The sequence below is a fragment of the Mus caroli genome, chromosome 19 (genome assembly GCF_900094665.2).
Source record: "Mus caroli chromosome 19, CAROLI_EIJ_v1.1, whole genome shotgun sequence".
Taxonomy (NCBI): domain Eukaryota; kingdom Metazoa; phylum Chordata; class Mammalia; order Rodentia; family Muridae; genus Mus; species Mus caroli.
Window position 1 is genome coordinate 40,757,024 of NC_034588.1, and position 17,540 is coordinate 40,774,563.

Consider the following 17,540-nt stretch of genomic DNA (forward strand, 5'->3'; position numbering starts at 1 on the left):
TGTAGACCAGGCTGGCCTCGAACTCAGAAATCCACCTGCCTCTGCCTCCCGAGTGCTGGGATTAAAGGCATGCGCCACCACGCCCGGCTTGTGCATCACATTTTTATTCTCAGTTTCTACAGGACTTAAGGATAACTACAGTCTATATTTATATGTTAATGTAAGTAAAGGAAAGAAGTTTGCAAATTCCAAAGCGCAGAAATGGAATAGCCAAGGGAATGAATTGTTTCTCTTAGAGTTTAATCACTTCATAGTATGCACATGTATTGAATAACTATAGCATCATCCATAACTAAATACAAACACTAGTCAACTAAAAACAAAAAAAAAAGCCCTGGGCAGGTAGTTCAGGCCTGTGATTTCAGTTTCATGAGGCAGGAAGATTGAAAGTTAGAGGTCATTCTGGGCTATATAGCAAGACCCCGATCCCCAGCTTCCCCCAAGTCCCCACAAAGAACTTACAACTCCATCTAGAACACACTGAGAGGCTGGTTTCCGAGGATCCAGAGAAATTCCTGTCTCTGACAGAAGTTCCTGAGAACCTGTATTTATTCCTGTTTCACGCTCAATTCGAGACTGTAGTGAATGAAGACTTTCATCACATGGTAACAGAAAAGAAATGATTTTTGCAGAAGTCATATTTAGGATGTGCACTATCTGTATAAATAAAAAACAACAACAACATGTTTATTAACCATTTATCACATAAACAATTCCCTGAAAGATTACTGAAGGGGGGAATCTAAACACAGGAATTATTTCAATACTAGATAAAGCTCGCTCTTTCTCCAAAGCAGTAAACCTTCTGTACTTACAAAATGACACTTTATGAGAGCCAGGCTCAGATCTGTTTTTCTAAACAATATAAGGTTGTAGTTTTGGTGTTTTGTTTGTTTGTTTGACAAAACGTCCCTGTACTTAGAGCCTCTGATCCCCTTTTAGCAAAGGCTTCTCAACTACAGATGAGTGGTAGAGCTTGGATCTGAACTATAAACTACCTCATGTTGCCTCAAGAAACAATCATATAAGACAAGAGATGGGCTTCTATTTCAACAGGAAAAAGTATTATTATTCTCCTCATGCAACCAAATCCTGGGGTGGTAGTCTGCCCAAGGGCTCAAAGTTGGACAAGAAAACAGTCTCATGTTCACTTAAAGGCACAGTGAGAGAAAAAGATGAGAATTTTGGATTAATGGTACTAGAAAAAACCTATACATACACACACATACATACATACAGTTGAAGAGACTAAGACTGAAAAAGTATTTCAGCTAATGTCATCCCCATTGGATACTGGTAGCATACCCCTTTAATTCCAGCACCCAGAATGCAAAGGCAGACAGATGGCCTAGAACATGGTATGTAGACCAGCAGACTGACTTTGAACTCACAGAGATCTGTCTGCCTCTGCCTTCTGGAGTTACAGGTGGTTTGTCAGCTCTCTGATGTAGACGCTGAGAACAAATTTTGGGTCTGCTGTAAGAGTGACACACATTTTTTAACAGCCAAGCTCTATCTCCAGCACCTGAAGCATAAACTGTTTTAGACTCTCTAAAGTGTTTTCTTAAAGAAAACTATTTCAACAACTACTTTGCTGCTATGAAATCAGACAGCATATGCCTTCCTGGTACAGAATATCTAAAAACACCTTAGACAAGTGTCCAATAACATTAAACTGCTGTGTGGCTCATGCTTCTGTATTTCTGCTCATTGTATCCCCTGCCTATAAATCTCTCCTACTCTTCTGTCTCCCTATTAACACTAATTCTACAAAATTTAGTCCTAGTTCCAGCCTAGGAAGTATGCTTAAAGCCTCCAAATTCTATGAACGGAACTCCACAATTTCCTTACTTATCTTATGTACCCCGGCTGGTCTGGAACTTGCTATGTAGACCTGCAGAACAGACTGACTTCGAACTCACAGAGATCTGTCTGCCTCTCTCAGCCTCCTAAGGTTGATACTTTGAGAAAAGTTATCAATTTACTCAAAATAAAGAGAAGGTAAATATTTGCTAAGATTCACTGACAGGACAATACTGGTGCTATAAACTGGAAGCGTATGAACCACAAATAACATGAGACACCTTTTCCATACTCTACAGCAAAGACTCGCAGACTCCTTCAGAGAAGGGAAGGTGATGAGCATCGGGCACCATGCTGATGTTGCAAACATAGCAAAACACTCATAAATAAAATAAAATAAGTCAGGCAGCTGGGTGTGGTGGTGCACACCTTTAATTCCAGCAAGCAGGAGGTAGGCAGATCTCTGTGAGTTTGAGGCCAGCCTGCTCTACAAAGCAAGCCCAGGACAACCAGGGCTACAGAGAGAAACCCTCTCTCAAAAAACAAATAAAACAAAACAAAACTAGAAAACAAAGACAAAAAAATGTAAGTCTAAGAATAACTATTTTAAAAAGCAGGGGTGATGCTTTGACTCATGTAAGTTGGGTGGTGGGGAGGGATTAAAGACAACATAGAAATAAGAGGCTAAATAAGCTCTGTACCGCTTACACACCAAGGAGTGATTTTTCTTTGACACACTACAAGAGAACCTAGTTAAGAAGCCAGTATCAGCCGGGCGTGGTGGCGCACGCCTTTAATCCCAGCACTCGGGAGGCAGAGGCAGGCGGATTTCTGAGTTCGAGGCCAGCCTGGTCTACAAAGTGAGTGNCGAGGCCAGCCTGGTCTACAAAGTGAGTGCCAGGACAGCCAGGGCTACACAGAGAAACCCTGTCTCGAAAAACCAAAAAAAAAAAAAAAAAGAAGCCAGTATCAGGCTCGGCATGGTGGTGCAGGCCTTTAATCACAGCACTAGGAAGGCAAAGGCAGGTGGATCTCTGAGTTCAAGCAATCCTGGTCTACTGTTAATTCCAGGACAGCCAGGGCCACATAGAGAAATGATCTAGAAAAACAAAAACAGAAGGCAGATCTTTTAGTAACAATATGCCCTCAAATTCCTACTTTGAGCTGATATCAAGATTGGACTTTACACATTTTTGAGTTCTCAATCCAATTTTAAAGTCTGACTATGGGTCTCAGCTCCTTAAACTGTGGGTCATGACCCCACGTATAGGAGCACAGAACTAAATGTCCAGGGCACAAAGAATGTGGCACAATAAATGTATGCTTCCGAATGCACAACAACTGTTAATACAAAATCGCTTCACAGCATTCGCAGCAGTGGCCATTAGTATCCCACTGTGTGATGTCACTGGAATATTTAAGCTGAGATCTTAGATGACTGCATGCTATGGACTGCAGCATGGACTTTTATTGTACATATAATCTTCTGTTCTTACAAAAGCATAATGGTTTAATTAGAGAAAACAAAGATTTTTGATATTTTCCTACCAATATTCCTCATCAAGGAAGTATCAGATTATTATGTTTAGATTGTATTTACTATAAACTTTTGATTTTTAAAATTTTTTTAAAGTATTAAATGAATTTTGGCTTGGGAGTAGAACAGAATTTCCAGTTTCTGCCATGTTCCTCAATATGCGTCTGCCCCTTTGTACTGAATACTTATGTGAAGAGGCATTTTCAGCAATGACCATAATAAAATCAAGGCATCAACCATCTCTACTCTCTTGTAGTATCAAATACTCAGCTAAGACTCTTTATATAAAAAGAAACACATCCATTTCATTAATATGTATATTTTCACATTAATAAAAGGTAAAATTATATATGCATATCAAAGAAACATTTTAAAATAAAATTTCTTATGAGTAAATGTCTGATCTCATATGTGTTATATACCTATATTTTCTAGCCAGGAAAAAATTTCTCAGACAAAATGTAAAAAAAGTCTAAGAAGTTCTGCTATATAGTCAGTAATAAATGATTGCAAACAAAGTATACTGAAAACTTGGTACATACCCTCTCAGTACTGAATGCCAGTATATATAGCTAGTAATAAAACAAATTAATCAGTAAATCATTATAAATATTTATTTATTGTATAAATATATAATTTATTTAAATATATATTTATATTTTGTTATAAATTTCCTATATACTATATAATGTATAATAAACACAATAATTTGTTCATGTAGGTATATAATATATATTTTATATATGTATATATATTTCTATATATAAATAAATATAATATATAATACAGAAATATAAAAATAAATATATGAATATATTATATAAATAATAAAACAAAAATCCATAAAATAGAACTGAGGGAGAAAATCTAAGTAAAAAGTTACAAATAAAAGTTGAGAAATGGGGCTGTGCTCTTCCAAAGAGTTCAATTCCCAGCAACCACATGGTGGCTCACAACCATCTGTAATGCGATCTGATGCCCTCTTCTGGAGTGTCTGAAGATAGCTACAGTGTACTTAAATATAAATAAATAAATCTTTAAAAAACTCAGAGACCACAGAAAATCTTAAGTGACTAACTGTGACAGAGCCCACCTAAGGGAAAGTAACTGAAGATACACTAATCAGCACAGGTGAAACGTGCTAAGTACAGACAGATCATCCCGGGCAGAAGGAGCGCAGTGACAAGGCACAACTGTAGACACAGGATTTGATGACATGAGCAGCGGTGGGTGACAAGATGGTCCTGACTGAGGAGGGAGAAACCAAGAGATGCAGGGACGAGTCATGTGCTGGTTGCAAACAGATCAGTTTAAATATAACTTGCCAAGCAAAAGGAAAATGTGTTAGTTTCTTGGACACAGAAGTAAAAAGGCTTTCTCAGAAGAGGCAGTCCATGTTGCACGGGTTGTACCACAAGATACATATGTGAGCCAAGTGGGAGTCTTCCTCACCAAGCCAAACCCAGTACAATTAAATCTAAGAAAATGAAGTTGTAATGGCACCAATCAATGTCATAAGGGGAATCCAGGAAGTTTAATCCAGCAGCATTGCTGCTCTGGCCAGGGATCACATCCAAAGACCTGCAAGACAGCAATCACAAGTCTCTGTGATCCGGCTGGAATACAGACATGCTCTGGATTTCAGTGTGATCTGACTGCAGATCTGACTGAATACAGACATGCCCTTAGTACACACACCTTTAATCCCTAAAGACGTAGGTAAAGTTAGTTTGTAGATAGAAGCAGTCATCTTGGAAAGTGACATCTAATAGAGTAGCAGACAAAGTGGTGAATCAGAGAAAGATTTGACAGAATGAGTCAGAGATAGGGTATGTCCAAGTCTCCCGGAAACAGACAGAAAAGAGAGGGAGAGAGAGAGAGCAAGAGGAGGCAGTTTTACCTGGGCAGTTCTACAAAGACAGGTTGCAGGTAAAAACAGAGTGAGCCAGAGAATAAGAAGCCAGATTAGAAAAGATTGTCAGAGCTAGTTTGAGGTCAAGCAGAGCAATTTAGTCAGAAGCAGAAAGAAGCCAGTTTGAATCAGTCAACTTGGAGAAGCGTTTGGGCCAGAACAGTTAAGTTCAACCAGCAAGCCAGAGTTCAGAAATAGCTAAAAAGGGTGAGTTTTTCAGCAGTAAGCCTCCAAGACAACAATTATACCTGGCGCATAAAAGTTACTTTTACACACCTGAAAAACCTGGCTATAGAAATAAATTATCCACTTTAAGGATACAATATTCATTTTTAAATTGACACCAAGATAGCTAAAATAAATTTATGCTCATTTTCAACTTGTTAAAGTCAATGCAGGTATTCTAAAATGCAGCCCATTAAAACTGACCTTTAAATTGAGAATGTGATCCATTAATGCAAAACATCTTGGCTGCTTCAAAGTCAGATCAATAGGTCCCCCTCTCTGCTGTGGGTCCCAATTCAGCATCAATTGGAGCCAGCTTTCCATTGGCTCTACTATTAAACTGAAAAATTAATAAAAAAAACAAACAAACAAACATGTGAATCGCTTTATGTTCCAATTAAATGGACAACTTTACAGGTTGTCGATTGTCTTGCCATGACTTATCAGTTTCAGTTTATATCTTAACCTTCAAATAATTCGTGTAATGACAAGAAACAAAATTCCTTCCATAAAAAAACAGCCACAACCCCTCCATCCCTTTGTGACTGGCAAATCCCAAAATGAGCCCAACATTTAATCTTCAGGGAAGCCATTTAATTCCTTGTTCCTTGAGTTTTCTTAGCTTCTAAGGTAATCGTTGATTAGCAATAGTCTCAGTTCCACATCTGTGTTATCCAATAGGATAATCACTAATCGCAGTGCTCTTTACATTTACTACTTACTTAAACTGCAGTTCCTCAGCCACACTAACCAGCCCCTTCACCAGCGCAGGCATGTACCTCATGTGACAGACAGACGAGGTGTTCACCCTCATGATAAGGTCTACTGGACAATGCTACATGAAACAGACAACCACTCGCAAGACTTGTCTCATCTTCCACTTACCTACAAAGGCTGTTTGGCTGAGGTAAATGGCTACTAAACCGAACTTCTCCGGTCATCTCTTCACATGCAAATATACACTTTGGATCTTTCTTCTTAATCTTCTCATGCCTATAAAAACAAGATACATTAGTTGACAACCTGATTCTCACAAATACTCTCAAGGTTTCTCACCATGTAATCCCATTCAATTCTGAGTTAAAATATAATTTTACCATTATAGAAAGAAATAGAAAAATAAACAACTGAAATTTTTCCACTACCATTAACTATGCCAAAGTTCTCATCTTTTCTTACCAGGTAAATGGCTGCAGATGATGCAAAAAAGGCCTATATCCAGCAATACATTCAAACACCATGGTCCCAAAGCTCCAATAATCCACAGTGGCTGTGTACGGCTTATTTTCAAAGAGCTCTGGTGCCTTAAAATAGAAATTGCTTTAAGTGTCAACATTGTAATAAAAGAGCTATTATTGTTTTGAAGTAAAGAAATAACAAGAATTTTAAATAATCAAATTAAAGAAATATTGTCTCACCAAATACTGCAATGTTCCCACAAAAGATGTACAGAGACTTCCTTGATCAACATCTTTGGCATAACCCAAATCAATTATTTTATGTATTGTCTGTGAATAATAAGACATACTATGTATTAAATTGTTGAAATATCTGTAAAGGAAGGTAGGTTGGGGACGTAGTTTAGTGACAGATTGCTCCCATTGCATGTATAAGGGTCTAAGCACAGCAAAAAATAAAAAGGTGAACCACTGAGAGGGCTCGGCTGATAGAGGTGCCTGATACCAAGTCTGATGACCTGAGTTTGAACCCCAGGTACCATATGAGAGGAGGAGAACTAACTCCTGCAGGTTGTCCTGTTACCTGCATGCACACAAAATAACATAATTTAAAAAAAAAAAAAAGGTACCAATGTTTTTACAAACTGGAGAGATGATGGTAAAGAAGCTGGGCTCTGAGACAACACAAGTGCTAAGTCTGACAGTCTGACCACTGTTTAGATGTTAATCTTTCTGCTAATTTTTGAGACAGGGTCTCACTCTGTAACACAAGTTGGCATCAAACTTACATCAACCCTCCTGCCTCAACCTCCCAAAAGTTGTTATCACAAATGTCAGGTAATATGCCTGGCTAACCATATAACCTTGATCAAGTTATTTAATCTCTGGCAGTTTCCTACACAATTAGGTCAACATTCCTAGTCCAGAGATGAGCAAGACAGATGCTTCTCTAAGGAGCCACTGTTCCATAGAGAAGAAAAACTGTAACCACAAAGCTACAGTTCAGGGGCTGGACAGTTGGCCAAGCAGTTACGAGCACCTGTTGCTCTTATAGAGAACTCGAGTTCAATTCCAATCACTCACTAATGGCTCACAGCCACCTGTAATTCTAGACCCACGGACTCTGATGCCCTCTTCGTGTGTCCTCCACAAGCACCATATGTGGCACACATACACACAAAATAACAACAACAGCAGCAACAACAATAAATCTAGAACAACAACAATAATAAATCCAGAATTAAAAAAACTCTACAGTTTAAGTCAGTTAAGACTGCAATAGAGAAATTATAAAGTACTATGTTATATAATTAATAAGGGCACTAAAGTCTCTAAGGACTTAATATATCCGGGAGACTATAACAACAAGCATGAACATTCTCCAGGGTTCACCTACCTTCCCACCAACATCTTGAAGAACTATATTTTCAGGTTTTAGATCTCGATGTATAATTTTGTTTTCATGCAAATATCGGATCCCAGATCCTAAATAAAATTTTAAGTGTATTGTGAAGTAACAGAAAATACTGTTTAAAAAATCACATCACATTTTGTTTTTATTGCTGGTGTTTTGAGACCAAGTCCCATGTGCTGTCTGGCATGGAATCCCTATGTAGCAGAGGATTCCTTCCAATTCTTTATCCTCTTGTTCTATCTCCCAAGTGCTGGGATTGTAGGCATGTCCCACATACTCAGCTTTCTTTTAGACAGGGTCTCACTGTATAGCCCTGACCGGCCTGCTGGTCTTGATCTCACAGAGAACTTCTACCTCTGTCTCCCAATGTTAGAATAAAAGGTATGTCTAGCTACAGTCAGTTTTTAGCTCACATTTTCTATAGATCTATATGGATGCAAAAATTATGCCCAGAGTCATGGAGATGGCTCAGTGGATCAAAGCGAGTGCTGTGAAAGCCTGAGGACCTGAGTTAAAACCCCTGCCACTCACATAAAATAGTCAAGTATGACTTTGTGTAACAATAACCCGAGCAGGGTTAAAAGTGGGGAGAGGCAAACCTCAGGAGCTGGCTGGTCAGCCAGCCTAGTCGGAACATGGGGCTTCCAGGTCAGTCAGAGACCCTGTCTCAAAACAATCAAGTTAAGAAAACAAGAACACTTGCCATCCTGCCCTTGCCTCCAGATGCATGCTCCTGTGAGTGTGCACCAACAATCACTCCCATGTGCCACACACGTACCTCAAGACCCCATGCACCACACATACCACAACACACCACATCCTCCCACATTCACACGATCTATCACAGCTGCATCATCATTAGAGTGGTTCAGATTTTCTTCACCAGAAGTTCAGTAACATCAAATAAACACTAAAAAGTTATAATATATACTCCTTCATTGGAATCAACATTAAAAGCAAATGGAATGACCAATTTTCGAGGAAATACCTGTAACCCCTAAATCACAGTCTTAACTAGACTTTACTGCCCATGACCCAGGAAAAGAAGCAACACCAAAACACATAGGGAAATAATTCTTGGTTTGTGAGGTTTCATTAAAGGTCTAGATCATGGTTATTTTGGGGATTTTTTTCAGTAGTAATTCAGCTCAAGGTAACTTGAGGACCTATCCTCCTAAAGATGTAATTCCTCTATAAACAAAACTACGACTACGTCAGTGCTGGGGGAAGGTGGGAGAGGGGATGAAATGAATGCTGTTTTATACCACTATTGTTATCACTGGAACATCTATTAGACAGCGGTACACAGCCAAAACCAAACAACAAACAAAACCCCCTCATATAGAAACAAATGCCAGAATGCACTAGTTTTCACTAGCATCATAAGAAATGGATATTTCTAATTTTTTAGAGATGATAAAAATCCTTATGCTTTGTAGAGTATATAAAGAGTTCTCCTTCGCTTCTAAGCAGCACACAGAAGTTTCTGTGTACCAAAGGGGCATTAAATCGCAATGATAGTTTAATATTAGTTACATACCTATGTCACTCAGTAAAGAAAGTATCTGGCTTTCTTTAAGTCCACAACAATTTTCTGGTTTGTTGAGTAGCTAAAGGAAAAAGGAAAAAACAAGTCTACTGTTGCCAAGTAAAGACAAGGGCAATAGCACTTGAAATTGAAAATGCTGACAAAGAGATACATTTAAAATCAAATATTAAGAATGATTATAATATAAAAGATAACTTTTTAATAAGTCCCACAAATGTTGATACTTTTATTTAAAATGACCAGCATGAAAACAACAATTAAAAAAAAGCATGTTCTAGGCCAAGCAAGGTGGCACATGCCTTTAATTCCAGCACTCAGGCAGAAGCAGACAGATCTCAAGGCCAGCCTGGTCTACAAAGTAAGTAGTAGGCCAACCAGGGGGGGGGGGGGGGTGGTGGGGGTCCATAATGAAACCCTGCTCAAAAACAAAAACCAAAAAAATCATACACAAACTTAGAATGTATATAGTGATTAGCTTTAAGAAACCTCATTTGAGGCAATGCCTGCATCAGCCTGACCAGTAGACAAGTCTGTGGGACATTTTCTTGATAAGCAGTTGATGTAGCAGGGCCCAGCCCACTGTGGGAAATGCCACCCCTAGACAGGTTGCAGTCCTGGATTGTACAAGCAAGCGGGCGGAACAAGCCATGAAGCACAAGCCAATAAGCAGTGCTCCTTCATGGTTGCCACTTCAGTTCCTGCCCTGCTTTTCCTCAGTGATGGACTGTGACCAGAACACATATCAACTTTTATTTTCCCAGGTTGCTTTGGCTTGTGGTCTTTAGCACAGCAATAGAAATCATTAAGACAATGATTAACAAATATTTTCTGTCAAGAGTCAAATACTAAGTGCTTCAAGCTATGACAGTCATATAATCTCTGCTCCACTACTCAAATCTAGAGTTGTTCATAAGCAGCCATAAACATGCACAGCGCTGTGTTCCAATAAAAGTGTAATTACAGAATGGGTGGCAGGACTCTAGTTGTCTATCCTTATTCTTGATGACCGTATCACATATGACTCAGAAACGGCTAATGTTTGTGATGTACTATCTCAGTATCTCAGAGCATCCACACTACCTTCCGGAGGTCCCCTCCAGAACAGTACTCCATTGCCAGAAGAGGCACATCGTTAATTAAAAAGTTCAATTCCTCAGGGACATCACAGGCCTTTACGACATTCGCATGGTCCAACCTAACAAGAAAAACACATTACAATAAAAAAATATGTTTTCCAATGAAGAGGGATTGGATTTGATAACTAGTGAAATAAGATTGGTTTTATTTATAAAACTCTAAATTCTGATTGTACTGCAGTTAATCTTAGCTAAAAGGCTATTAATTTCTGAATTGTCTGATTAAAACCAACAAATTTATAAAACAAACAAATTTATAAGAAAAATACCATCGCTGTTATGATCACATTTCTGTGTGCTAAGCAGTTTTTTACATATATCAACTAATTTATCTGTCACAATAATCTTAATACAAGTATATTTGTTAATGGTATCATTCATGAGAAAACTGAAGCACTAACTGGTTAGGTAACATAAGATCATGTGGCAAGTAGGCTGACAATGAAGATTTAAATCTGACCCTGAGGAATACTAAAAATCTAAACAGATTTCCTTCCAGTTTAAAATTTAAATACAAGTAAGTTTGTTTCAATAATTATAAATCATATTATTTACTGACTTCAACAGCTCTCATTTTTTTTTCATGTTAGAAAAGGTCACTGGATCACCTGGAAACTGAGTTACAGACAGTTATATATTAGCTACCATGTGGGAACTAGAAACTAAAAATCAACCTGAGTCTTCTACAAGAGGAATAAGTGCTCTTAACTGTTTATCTCTTTCTTCAGACCCATTTCTTCTTGTTTGTTTGGTTAGTTTTTAACAAAACAATCTTAATCTCTGCACTCATCATCACAATGTAATACAGCCCTAAAACAGTACAGAGTCTCTCCTGTCCCAGGAACTAAAGAAACGAGTGCTGACTACAGGATCTGAGAATTAACATTATTGAGTTTCCTGTTGACTCTGCCACTTTGTCAAGCTTGAAAGTCAAAATAAAGTGAGTTGACACAAAACTCAAGTCAGAAAATGCTCATTTCAACTCCAGTACCAGCCGTGTGACTGTTTTTCTTCCTTCTTATCTACAAAACAGAGCAATAGCCCAAGCAGAGGTGTGCTGACAACTACAAGAATGATCCCTAAAGCGTATTCCTGATGGGAGCACGCTATGAAAGTTAAAATATATCCCCTGTCCCTTCAGAAGCTCAGTTCTCCTCCCTTTACGCACATGCCCTCCTCAAAGTGACTCTTTTCTAACAGAACGCAGTGAGAGATGAATCCCAACTTGTAAGGCAGCAAACTACAGATACTAAATAGTCAGAGTTTTGAGCTACGAAATTTTTGGGATCACTATCTATAAAACAATGGGTGAGCTATTTAATAAAAGTTAACTACAAAAAGAAATTTTTATATACTAGTCACAAAGTTGCCCAATATTCAAAAGAAACATTTAAAGAGTCAGGTTGAGAGTGTGGTCTAGCTAATGTAAACTATAACTTCCTTAGCCAGAATGTGACAGACTGTCTAAAATAGAACACACATATTTAATGACAAAATCACATTCCCAAAAAGGTCTTGAGAAAAGAGGCCCCCGACCTCATTCCCTGTTACTGACAACTGTCTGGGCCGTAGAACTGAAGAACCTAAGTCCTAGCACGCACTTACTTTTTCATGATCTGGATTTCATGGCACCATCGCTCTCTGTTTTTGGAACTTAGCTCTAGACGACAAGACTTAATTGCTATTTTGAGATCAAGTTCCTGTCAAAATAGAAAATATAAATAAATTACGTTCTTCTATAGGGTTACTTACAATAAAAAAAAATGTCAACCCAGGGAAATAACATTCTTTTTAGCTTAACTAATTAAACATACTGTCCACAGCTCTCTTTAGCCAACGTTAATTACATTAACCATAATACTATTATACCAAGGATTTGAAACTGACTGTCATATACCCCATAGAACACAAGCAAAAACTGACTGGGCAGATCCTACAATAGACTTCTTCAGAAGATTAGATATACTACTTAATACTTTAGAATACTGTCTCCAACATACTATGAGAAATATATCAAGATCCCATTTCCCTAACAAATCCTTTCTCAAGCTTAGTCAGAACAACAAACAAGGGCCCTAAACTTCAGTACAAACAGAATGAAGAAGATAATTCAGGGCTCCCTATTAAATAAAAGAAAAATACTTTTCATATGACCAGATCTACTGTATAACAAAACCAAACAAAACCCTCCAAAACTAGATCCCAACCTTTACATTTCAAACGGCACGGAAAGTCATCCGAAGAATGGTACATCAGTTCACACATCTATAATGCAAACCGAAGACCTCTTGCCTGGGATTAGTAATGTCACTGATTATAACTGAAAGTTATGCACATCAGAGGAAACAGCCAGATATATCCTGGCAGCACCAACAATGCAGTCAGAACCAAAAAAGGCTATATATACTATGTTAAAAACTCCAAAGAGTGGAGATCTCTAATGTAACATCTCTAATGCAAGCCAAAGGTGTGGTAAAAGCTATGTGATTAGTGAGAACAGTACCCAGAGGCCAAAAGAGGAAGGGGGAAGCGGGGAGCGCAAGACTTGGATGGACTAGTCTAACTAGGAACCAGGAGGAGGAAGAAAGGTAAAAGGTCAGTCTGGGGCTAAGAGAGACTACAAGCTAGCTGTAGCACCGGGCTGACTCCTTTCACTTTTGTTCTAAACAGACAGGTATCTGATAATAGTTACATCCTATATAAAGTGTTATCACAACAAAGCCAATAAGCCCTAAATTCTGATATGAATGAGGCAGAAAATTATCTATTTGATATAGGTCATTAATCACAAAAGATCCTTCAACTCCTTAGTTTATATTTCACCTGAGGCAGGATTTTCCCTGTCCAATTACATTAAAATATTAGTGCAGCAAGGGGCCTGTGACTGGGCAGGGAAAAGGGAGACAGAGCTAAGAGTTGCAGAAACAGAGAGTATCTCAGGAAGAGAGGAAAGCCCAAATGGAGGTGGAGGGACAGGAAGAAGATTCTGATCCCGTGTGGTTTTAAATAGCCACAGGTAGTTATGGGATAATCTGTCTAGCCTAGGTGGGCAGCTTTTATCAGTATCAACTGGTTTTGAAATTATTATATTAGCATGTTGTGAATTGAGAATTTATTGATATATAAACCTGATTTGTTAATTATAAACTTCTAGAGTTTTGTTTCTACTGGGTTGCTGGGTATTGTGGCGGCTGACAGTGGGGTGGACTGTTGCTCTGTGGGGTTGGCGTAGCAGCAAAGGGAACTTAGGAGCTGCAGCCCCACTGGAGAGTTGGCGGGCAGAGAGTAGCTGGATGGAACTCGGAGAGGTGGAGGGTCTTTTTAAATATTTACCACAACATTCACCTACCCCGAGAAACTCAATCTTTTCAAAAAGAATATTCTCTTGGGAACTTTATAGTTGCCAAACAACAACAAAAGATGGGCTTCTTGTTGTTGTTGTTTTTTAGATGAGACTAAGTTGGGTGTGATGACCCCCACAGACTCATGTGTTTCAATAGTAGGCCATAGAGAGTGGCACCATTAGGTATTGTTGGAGGAAGTGTGTCACTGTAGGTGCAAGCTTTAAGGTCTCCTAAGCACAAGGTACACCCACAGTGAGACACAGCCTCTCCTTGCTGTCTTTGGGTCAAGGATATAGAATTCACAGCTACTTCTTCAGTGCCTTGTCTGACTGCGTGCCACCATGTCCCACCAAGTGAGAACTGACTAAACCTCTGAAACCAGTCCCAACTAAATGTTTTGCTTTATAATAGCTGCCTTGGTCATGGTATCTCTTCACAGCAATAAAACCCTAAGACATCTTTCAGTGCCTAGGGTAGCAAGCTGTACTTAATGTTGATTTCTGAGACAGGATCTTCTTATGTAGCTGACACCGGCCTTGAGCACTATATGAAAGCCACCCAGTCAGGCCTCAAACTCCAAATCCTCCTGCCCCAGAACCCTTGGTACTAGGATTACAAGCGGATGCCACCATGCCCACCTAAACGGAAAGCTCCTTCGGAGTAGAAAATATTATTCTTGTTGATTTGGGTACCATCAGCGCCTGATATAGCAATCAACTAAATCATTTCATGTCCTTTCTCCTGATATATGAAACACTTCTACCAGTGAGTAAACTTAAGACATTACTAAGATGTCTGTATTTGGCTTACTGTTTTTCTAATTAAAACGTATTCCTCATATATGATGTTCCAGAACACCATTTTTATCTTACTGCTCCTTTTGTAAAAGTCCAAGTAATGAGGGTTGCCATAACATGACAGTGGAGAGCTATCAGCGGAATTACAGTACCCTACCTTGTACTTCCTAACGTCTCTGTTAGCATCTGACTCAACTCTCAAGCAGGCCCAGAATGTATGTATATTCTTCTAAATATTTTACAGTCAACAAATCCTATACTACAATGATTGGTGTTCAAGATCTATTCCTAACATCCTTCAGGAAAGCAAAACCCTCATTAATAATGCACTGGCTTGTATTGATATGATTTTTTTTTTCCGGAGAAAAGATGCGTAAGTTTTACTGACTTTTCAAAAGACCCACAACTCAAACATGATTAACTAGGGCTGAGGATGTAACCCAATGGTAGACCATTTGCCTAGCATGTGTAAGGTCCTGTGTTCCACCCCCAACATTAACAACAACACATTAAAGTAAGAAAAGTGACTGTTAGTTTGAAAACCTTTTAAGGACAGGAGTAACTGCTGTTGCAACGTTACATGTTCTTCAATAAATCAAAACAAACTTCCTGAGCCTGAACTTAGCTGACTTCTGCAGAACAAACCCCTCTATTTTCTTTCCTCCGAAGCAAGGATCGATTTCATCATCTTACCCTCACCCTGGTTTTTACCTGAAACGCTCCAATTCCAAAGCCTATCAATGTTTCCCAAGGGTCAACTCTGGTCACACCCGTAAGGTTTCTCGTCTAGTCCAGTCTCCAGTGGATCACACCGCTCGTTCCCGAGGGAGTGTGAGCAGGCACACGGAGACACACGCAACACACATACACAAAACACACAACACGCATCGGCACTCGACATCGTACAGGCTCCTCATCACCACACACAGCTGCAACAGCTGCCTGTCACTCACTGCCCGGGGACCTCAGCCACACCTGGACCGCGGCCACCCAGGCTCACAAGCGCAGGCTGCTCGATCGCTCGCCCTCGCGCACTGCCCCAGCCCCCAGCCCCGCCCAGGGTCGCGACCACCACCCCTCCCACCTTGACTGACAGCTCGGGTCCCAGGGACGCCCAGACAGAGCCGGCGCCACGGCTCCCGCCCCCCGCCTCACCCGGTGCTGGTACAGACTGACGTTCCCGAAACCGCCGGTGCCAAGCCGTTCCCGCATCTCCCAGGGGCCGCCCGCGCCCGGCCGCAGCCCCGGGGGCCGCTCCATGGGGCGGGAGCGCCAGCCGCCTCAGGCAACGCCGCCTGTCCAAGGCCGGTTCCGGGCCGCCGAGGCTTGCGGAGTCCTCCGTCTCGCGAGACTGCGTCACTTCCGCTAGCTTCTGCATGCAGAGTCCCGCCCCTAGCTCCTGGAGTCACCCTGGGATTGGTGCTGCGGGAAACTGGGCACCAGCGGCTTGCCCTGGGCAACTTCCAAGCTGGGAGGACCATCGTGCGTGCGGTTCCTATTTATTTTATTTTTGTTTGTATAGATATTTTTAAATTAGTTCTTTGAAGGTTTCATACAACGTGTTTTTATTTAAAATAGATCTCTCGCCAAACTCTAAACTCCACATTGTCCCTATCTCGTTCACATTTCATCCTTTTGAGAGCCCTGCCCTCTGCCCCTCGATTCCTACTACACTCGCCGGTCGGCACCGGTTAAGGCCACCATAAATATGAAAGAAAACTGCGCTAAGCGCCCTGTTGATTCATTAGCCTTGTAAGTCAGAATCTCTCCCATAATCCCAAACCAACCAAGGATGTGACTTACTCCCGAGTGAAAACTCTTCTTCGGGACTTCGTGAGTCTCCCTACCGACCTTACTGTTTATCAGCCTTGTTCTCTCCGACTTGAGTTGGAATTGTTTCTGAAGTGCACCACAGGGCTATAAAGACAAGCCTGGAGGAGCTCTCGGTCCAGTGAGGCATACTTCTGAGTGGTGGGCTGCACAGGGAAAGCTAACCCGCCTAGCCATTTGAGTGGGTTATCCGCTTCATGGACTCTAGGTGTCCTGTTCTGAGACAGGATCTCAATACAGTCCAGCCTGGGCTAGAACGTAATCCTCCATCTTTCCAAGACTGGGATTACAAACTTGTAGTACTCCACCGGGCTGAAGCTAGCGATGCTAATAACTCAAAAGTGTAAGAGTCAGCATAAAATCAAATTCTCAACGTCAGCATGCAATTCGATGTTGTGGGTCACTAATAGTGAGTGATATTCGATAAACTGGTTTCTATTATTTCCATATCTTTCATGGAATTGGAATATTAAACTTGAAGGTAATAGAAATGAGCCTCCGAGAGAGCATCTTTAGAGCAGAGGAGACAGTCATGTAACAGGATGAAACCTCATTTGCTGTGTATGGTAGAGCCAGAAGTGACAGGTGGGATGCAGTTTCATAATTTGTACTCGAGGGATGCTGAAAACTCCAGCCAAGATAATGCTGTCTAAATTACTCAAACTGGTTTCTACTGTGAGTTTGCTTTTTAAATATTCTATAATTAAAATGCAACTCAAGGTTTATTGATATAACCCTGTTTGACTTGGAACTCATTATGTAGACCAGGCTGGCCTTAACCTCACTGGTCTGCCTGCAGAATGCAAAGATTAAAG

The 17,540-nt window shown here is 40.2% G+C and overlaps 1 protein-coding gene across 2 annotated transcripts in view; it reads right to left on the reverse strand.

The window, feature by feature from the left end:
• The window catches only part of Chuk (component of inhibitor of nuclear factor kappa B kinase complex), a 33,995-nt gene extending 17,755 nt beyond the window's left edge, over window positions 1-16,240 (reverse strand). For both annotated transcript variants that reach the window (XM_021151340.1, XM_021151339.1), the window contains exons 1-10: window positions 16,051-16,240; window positions 12,360-12,454; window positions 10,699-10,813; window positions 9,610-9,679; window positions 8,052-8,140; window positions 6,896-6,985; window positions 6,657-6,781; window positions 6,363-6,470; window positions 5,682-5,817; window positions 463-657 (exon numbers count right to left, since the gene is read on the reverse strand). In XM_021151340.1, the coding sequence (XP_021006999.1) occupies window positions 463-657; window positions 5,682-5,817; window positions 6,363-6,470; window positions 6,657-6,781; window positions 6,896-6,985; window positions 8,052-8,140; window positions 9,610-9,679; window positions 10,699-10,813; window positions 12,360-12,454; window positions 16,051-16,155 (1,128 nt within the window). In that variant the 5' untranslated portion in view covers window positions 16,156-16,240. The remainder of the gene's footprint in view (window positions 1-462; window positions 658-5,681; window positions 5,818-6,362; window positions 6,471-6,656; window positions 6,782-6,895; window positions 6,986-8,051; window positions 8,141-9,609; window positions 9,680-10,698; window positions 10,814-12,359; window positions 12,455-16,050) is intronic.
• Between the last annotated feature and the right edge of the window lie 1,300 nt (window positions 16,241-17,540).